The 7,083-nt window shown below is 37.4% G+C and overlaps 1 protein-coding gene across 5 annotated transcripts in view; it reads left to right on the top strand.

The window, feature by feature from the left end:
• The window catches only part of LOC107673612 (E3 ubiquitin-protein ligase RAD18-like), a 71,741-nt gene that overhangs the window by 22,032 nt on the left and 42,626 nt on the right, over positions 1-7,083 (top strand). For all 5 annotated transcript variants that reach the window (XM_016467268.1, XM_016467266.1, XM_016467267.1 and 2 more), the window contains 3 exons: positions 1,409-1,590; positions 2,381-2,451; positions 3,780-3,840. In XM_016467268.1, coding sequence (XP_016322754.1) covers positions 1,409-1,590; positions 2,381-2,451; positions 3,780-3,840 — 314 coding nt within the window. The remainder of the gene's footprint in view (positions 1-1,408; positions 1,591-2,380; positions 2,452-3,779; positions 3,841-7,083) is intronic.

Genomic DNA, 7,083 nt, shown 5'->3' with positions numbered 1-7,083 from the left:
TGTAATGCAAACACATACCAGCTTCATCACTGTGTCTGTCACGCGACTCTGTTCCCCTTTCGGGCTCTGTCTTTACATTTATTTTGAAAGATGAAGCTCGCGATTAAAGGTAAGGGGCGTTACATTTCCGACGCGTGCTTGCGGTGTTCGGCCAATCACAATGCACTGGGTCAGCTGGCCAATCAGAGCAGACTGCTCTTGTCGGAAGGAGGGACTTTGTAGAAAACGAAGCGTTTGACAGAGGCGGGGCATAGAGGACCTACAATAATGTACAGTATTTGAAAAATAATGTGTTTTTTGAACATTAAAGCATGTCAACATATTCTGTTACACCAAATACACAAAATAATGATCTTTAAAAAAGCATCATATGACCCCTTTAAATAAAGTAACGATTGATATGATCCTCTAAAGATCACAAGTTACCAAGTAAATGGCAATACAGTCAACTACCAGGATCATGCCATCCTAACAAACTGAGTAACCGGACATCTAGGACATCTCTCAGAGAATTGACCACAAAACAAGTTGCAGAGCTGTTTGTCTCACATCTGAAAAATCCTGATACCAACAGTCTCTTCACCACTTGAGATTCACCTCTGGCACAGTGTCTAGGAGAAAGGCTGGCATTAAATCATGTAAAAGCCATGGGACAAAACCTGAAACAGTTTGGTAGTAAATTTTTGGTCTGGCAAGAGTTAAGTTCCTTGGCCTGAAAGCAAAGCACTATGTTTGGCGAAAATACAACCCAGTACCAGGTAAGACCTACTCTGCCACGGTGGCAGTGTTATGTTTGGGGAATTTCTTTTTCAGATGGTGGAACTGGAAAGTTTGTTGACATCAAGGCCAAAATGGATTAAGCTGAATGCATGCAAATCCTTAAGGAGAACTTGTTTCAGTCAGCCAGAGATATGAGTTAGTGTTACTTTCCAGCACAACAGCTGCACAAACTACATGGCAAAACTATGAAGATATTGCTTTATAGTTATTATTCTAGACACAGACTTAATTCCAATTGAAAATTTGTGCTATGACCTGAACAGTCACTCTCCATCTAATTTGCTAGACGTACTGTGCATTTGTTTTAAAGAATGAGCTGAATTGGCACAATTAGGCTAATGGACTATATTACTTGGTGGAATAAATATTATTAAAGGTACACTATGTAACTTTTGGTCCTCTAGATTTAATAATTAAAACTGCATGCATCTTGCAGAAGAACATTATGCATGGGGCTCTGTGTGCATGAATTCGTGAATGTGGTTTGTGCAATCAGTGCACACTTACAAATCTAAATGTTTTATACATTTATTTTGAATGACAATGATTTTTTTATGTATAATTTCATTGTATTTAACTTTTTTTTCTATAAATGACCTTGGGACTTGTGTATGTGTTTGTTTTTCAGTGGTGGAAGGCGAAAGGCGATGCCTAAGCTCTTGTACACTTTGATTACTGTTCCAAAGCTCAAGAAGATGCTTAAAGAGTGTCACCTGTCTGCTCAAGGCAGCAGAGATCAGCTCATGCGACGCCACCAGGAATTCACCCACATCTATAACGCACAGTGTGATGCACTCAACCCCAAATCAGGTATAAAGTCAGAGATCAATAACTGAATGAACAAATGAATGAATAGATGGTGAATTGGAAGACATAGCTTTATAGGCATTGAAAAACATTGTTGGGATTTCATGTAAACGTGTGTTTCTGACATGAATGGCGTGAATTATATGTTGCTGGTGAAAGAGAGTTTGCTGAACGCAGTTTTACTGTGACCAGCCACTGTAGGTGGTGGAATGTAATTTATGTGCAGAAGTTAAGTCACCCCGTGGGGGGACCCTGGCACAAAGATGACAGGGCTAGTGGAAAAATACAGTCGTTTTATCCCTCAAGTTTTGTTTGAGTTACTGCTTCCCTTCTCACTGACCCTTTCAGAGCTGAATTTGTCTCTTTTCATTGAGCTGTCAAAGGTTTAGCAGGAAACCTTCTATTTTTCTATCATTCGCCTTACGTTACCATGGTTTCTGTTAAAAAGGTGGACTTGAGTGTGTATTGTTTTTTTTTTCCCTACACTACCTGTGTGGTTTTGTTTGTCATATACAATGGCAGATTGAATTGATAAATTACAGTATTCAAATTGACTTCTATGCCACAAATTTGTGTAAAAGCTGATGGTCATGTTATCCAGAATTATATGAGAATGAGCATCTGCCTGTGTGTTTTAATAGAGATATAGAAATAATAGGTATAGATAGGCTACTGTATGTATTGAGGTGAGATTTTATGTATTTGGGTATATTTATATGTTGGGCATTAAGTCGTCTTCAGAATCGTTGTTGGATTTTATAGCTAATGTTTTTGCTTTTTCATTTGTTGACAGCTGAAAAAATAGCCAAAGAAGTTGAAAACAACGAGAGGTTGAAGAATCAAATGGAGAGTAAACGAAAACCTGTATGTACTACTGTGGATTGTTATTTCTAAAATATATATAAATGTGCATATAATAGAAATGTGTCTACATGTATGTCTATTAGGGATGTCAACGATTAATCGATGATCGATTAATTGTCGATAAGAGATGCAGTCGATTAAAGCTATCGATGGTCGATTAAGTCGTTTAATTTTGGGCTGCGTGCGGCTCATGCGCAAAACACGTGCGAGCGGCTGTGGGTGACGGTATATAAATGCATCATCATTCATTCATAATGTACAAATAAAGCTTTTAATGTGATTTAAACTTTAAAAGTACATTAAAATAGAAACAACACATCATGTGAAGAGGATGATCTTTTCCGTCTATATGCGAATGCGTGTAAAGTACAAGCCTAGTTTACATTATAAATAATAGTTTAACATTCAAATACTTTGCGAATATGGAAACATTTGGATTTGTGCCAAATGAGATGTTAGTAATAACCTCCAAATACATCTAGCCAAACCCGCGCTCGCTCCGTCCTCGTATGCACACACGCATGCACTGTCACGATGTAATGCACTGTAAATGCCGGGTTTTTAAAAACAAATAGGCCAACCGCAATGCAAAAATTCAAAATCTGACATTTTCCGGAACAGGATCCAGCAGGATCAAATTAAGTACTGGTCATAATACTCACATGATAATGTTTCATGTTAGCAACAGTGTGTTTTGCTGCAGCAGCGCCGATGGAAGCCGTTCACTGACTGCGCAGCACAGCCACACGCGCCACAGTTACGTTTGGGATCATTTTATTTTTAATGCCATAATGTCAGTTGAAAACATTGCAATTGTGTTTTAAAATACAACAACGAGCACCACGAAACCATTTAAAGAGGCGCGTTCAGTGGTCTCTGTGTCAGTATAGGAAACAGTCAACAAAGTAAAATTATGTCAAACGAGCTCTCTTCATTTTATCAAATGATCATAATCACATCCATTCATTTTACAATCCTGCTACTAGCATTTTATTCAGACTAAATCCCCTTTAAATCGGGTGAGAAAGCGGGGTTTTTTTTTTGAGTAACTTTTGCACATTCTGTCATGCCGGGCTGCATAGACGCATTTTGCAGCATTAAGGTTAACGATTAATCGATTAATTGATCGTTAATTTAAACGACGATCGATCATGGAAATGATCAAAAATTGACATCCCTAATTGACATGTCTGTAATGTTACATTCTTTTATTTACTAAATAAATAGATGTGATGTTTCAGCTTTTTAAAAGTGCATTCTTGTTGATACAACTATAGCTATTAGATTTATGCTTTGCTCTTTTTTTCATAATGCTCTGCATTTGACAGGTAATCGTCACTACGAAGAATCAGACTGCTGAAGAAATTGAGGAGTTGCACTCAATGTACCGTAAGTCCTGGCTTATAAAAAATGACACTGAATGAAGAATGAGACTGTTGCTCTTGTCAGTTTAGAAAGTCAGGACTGAAAGAAAACCCTGCTGTTAATGTCTCATTAGGCTACATTGGAAACAATTTGGAATATTTATCTACTGGCAGGCTCTATTTAAAAGATGTACACGATGAGCTGCTGTTATATGTTCTTGTAAGTAGTTTTTAGTGGAAAATAATTGTTAAATTACATTAAAGAAGTGTTGTAGCTATGCTTCAGTGAGTTGCTGAGTGGAAAATGGCTGTAAGATTGAAGGTACAGCTGCGATCGTAATCATCAAAAATTCCTTTTCTGATTTGCTGCTTTAATGTAATGCCCATGTATCATCAGTGTGCTCTGCAAGGACATTTGCAATTTCCGTTTCCACCTCATATATCAGATCTTCTTGTTCAGGTGCGGTTTGGACTCTATGCAGAACTGTGGTGCAGAGATTTCTAAACTGAATACAGATTTAGCTACGTATTGAGTGGAGCTGCATGCTTTCGTTTTGAAGTTTCTCTCCTGACGATTTCGATATGCATAATCTCTCTTCGGTTATCTTCAGTAGTTCTCAGCCAAAATGTTTTCCAGAAATCTTTGCCTTTTGTGACTCCAACTTCACTAAGCAGCTAAGTGCGTGTGCATGAGGGAGTGAGAGAGGAAGGGAGGAAATCTCTCAAGGGGTTGGAGGGGAAGGTGGTGATAAATACGACAATACCAACAGGGTCTCAAGATCGATCCTACCTCATTAAATATTCCAATCTGCCTTAGTGACCCGGCTCAAAACGCTTAGACCAAAAAATCAGACCATTGGCTCCAAGCTTTAAAGATACTATCCACTATTTGATGGACTGCCAAGAGGGCTTATTTCTATGTCATCTTTAAGGGAATCAGCCGATGGCACAAATGAACAAGGTTGTAAGTTTTGTGGTGTTTTAATGGAATAAAATGAAAAATTTGAATTTTGTTATTATATACGCTTTCTCTTGTGTTGTTCCAAACCTGACTGACTTTCTTCCATAGATGAGTGAGGACTGATGCTTTCAAGCTACGACCCTAAAATTATTATGAAAGTGGATAAATCATTATTTTGTATCAGATCTTTTCATTCACTTTCACTTATCTTAAAGATTCATTCTCATTTGGACTGACTAACTTTTGTAGCAGTTAACAGCCTAGTGGAGGAGATGTTGATAATTGAAAACATCTTAATTTGGTCTGTTCCCCACACAAAGCTATCATATGACTTCAGAAGACTTGAAATATAGTCTTATGGACCATTATGTGACACTTTTATGGTATTTTTGCATCTTTTTTGAAGCTCAAGTCTCAGTGTAATGGGGACTAATATTGGAATAGTGACCAGTACAATCTACTCTTGTGTTCCACAGCAGAAAGTAAGCCATACAGGTTTGTAATGACATGAGAGTGAGAATTGATAACTTATTTTTGAACTGTTCCTTTAACATAAACCCAGGAAATATCCTTAAATTGAAGACGTTCGCCAAGTAAACTGAATGTTATTTAATTGTTTCTGTTTATGGATGTTTATCCTCAAAGGTCCTAATGTTGTGCCCTGTTAACTTGAACTCTAAGGTCTTGTCCCTAGTGCTCAAACCAAGTTTCTATTTGACATGAACAGGTTACAGCTGCTGGTCCTAGTGGCGTCTCTGCCATAATAAAACCCACTTACCCTAACAACCTCCTCCCAGAGGCCAACATTAGAAACAAAGCCATTTAAGGTGGATTGGTGTAATTTTTGCCAAGTGAGAAAACGTGGTCCATATTTGTCACGTAAAATTGACCTAGCAGCAAAAGATGAAAGGCACTGTGTGATTAGAACAGCCAGACTGTGATGTCGGAGACAGGATGTTGAAATATTGATGCGCAGCACGGAGGGGATCTATAAATAGCGGCATGCCGAGATAAACTCTTGATTAATCATCAAAAGAGCTTGATGATTCACCAGCTTCATTTAGTGTCCGATGAATGGGGAATGATACGGGGGGAATAAGACACCCCAGAAATCTAGCTTTTCTATACAACAGGTTCATTCTAAATAATGAACCAAAGTGTCACTGTTGGCCATAGACCAATTCTATAAACAATATATCATTGAAAATATTTTTTTAATGACCTGTTCATTTATTTATTTATTTGTTCATTCATTCCTTTTTTCTTTTGTGGCTGTTGGAAAAGTTTGGCAATCATTTGTAGAAAAAATCAGCATCTAGCTCAGTATAAATGGTTATATATCATTTTGGTATAAATAATTGGTATAACACTTCTGTGTTTTTGTTTAATACATTTTTTTTTTAATTAAAATTTAACCACTAATTAACCAGAGTTCATTTTGCATTGTCAAAATTTTAGTTTTGTTCAGTAAAATCTTGATTGACCACAATGACATCCTTACTATTGGCAAATTGGACAATTGCAGTTTTCCCTTGCATTTATGTTCATTCTTAATTTTCTTTATAGCACTAGGGAAACTTTATTTAAATTAAGAATTTTTTTTCATGTCCTTTGCCCTACGATTTCACAACGACCTGAAGGAAATTGTTTCTCTTGAAACTAGGGATGGGTACCGAAACTCGGTATTTAATCGGTCCCGGGGCTAAATTATGAAAGACTGGAGTATCGATAAGCTCTGACGTTAACGGTTCTGCTATCGGTACTGGAAAAATTAATAAAACACACACATTTATTATTGCTATATATACATTATCTTGCAAATTCTAACTCACCAGAGTTGCCAGCTGTTTTTCAAAAATTTGTCTGTGATGCATTTTTGCTATTCGCAATTCAGAAGCGAGGTCGCACTCACGCGGAGGAGCTTCAGCACGCGCAACATGAAAGCCCTGTTTAATTATGATAGAAGAGAGAACTAAACATTCAAACATCTGCTTACACTTTAGGCCTGTGTCTGTTTTATTAAGCTAATTTTATTTTTTTTATTGCGATTTTGGCTTCTAAGGATTATACAAAAGAAGACATGAGGTAAAGCTATTAAAAACTAGCTGCGTTTCGTATTGCGCAACTTCTTTCCCTTCACAGTGGTGCGCATTCGTTCCTCCCTAAAACCCAAACTTAACGTCAGAATCAGCTCAGTGATTGTTGTAAAATGCCGTTTTTACTGTTGCTAAATTGCGGGACATGTTTGATAAAACGTTGAAAGCACAATCCGCACAAGAGACGCTGTTCCTCAGGCTGAAATGTGTG

The sequence above is a fragment of the Sinocyclocheilus anshuiensis genome, unplaced genomic scaffold (genome assembly GCF_001515605.1).
Source record: "Sinocyclocheilus anshuiensis isolate Anshui unplaced genomic scaffold, SAMN03320099.WGS_v1.1 scaffold44, whole genome shotgun sequence".
NCBI classification, from domain to species: Eukaryota; Metazoa; Chordata; class Actinopteri; order Cypriniformes; family Cyprinidae; genus Sinocyclocheilus; species Sinocyclocheilus anshuiensis.
This window is presented reverse-complemented; position numbering and strand designations above follow the sequence as displayed.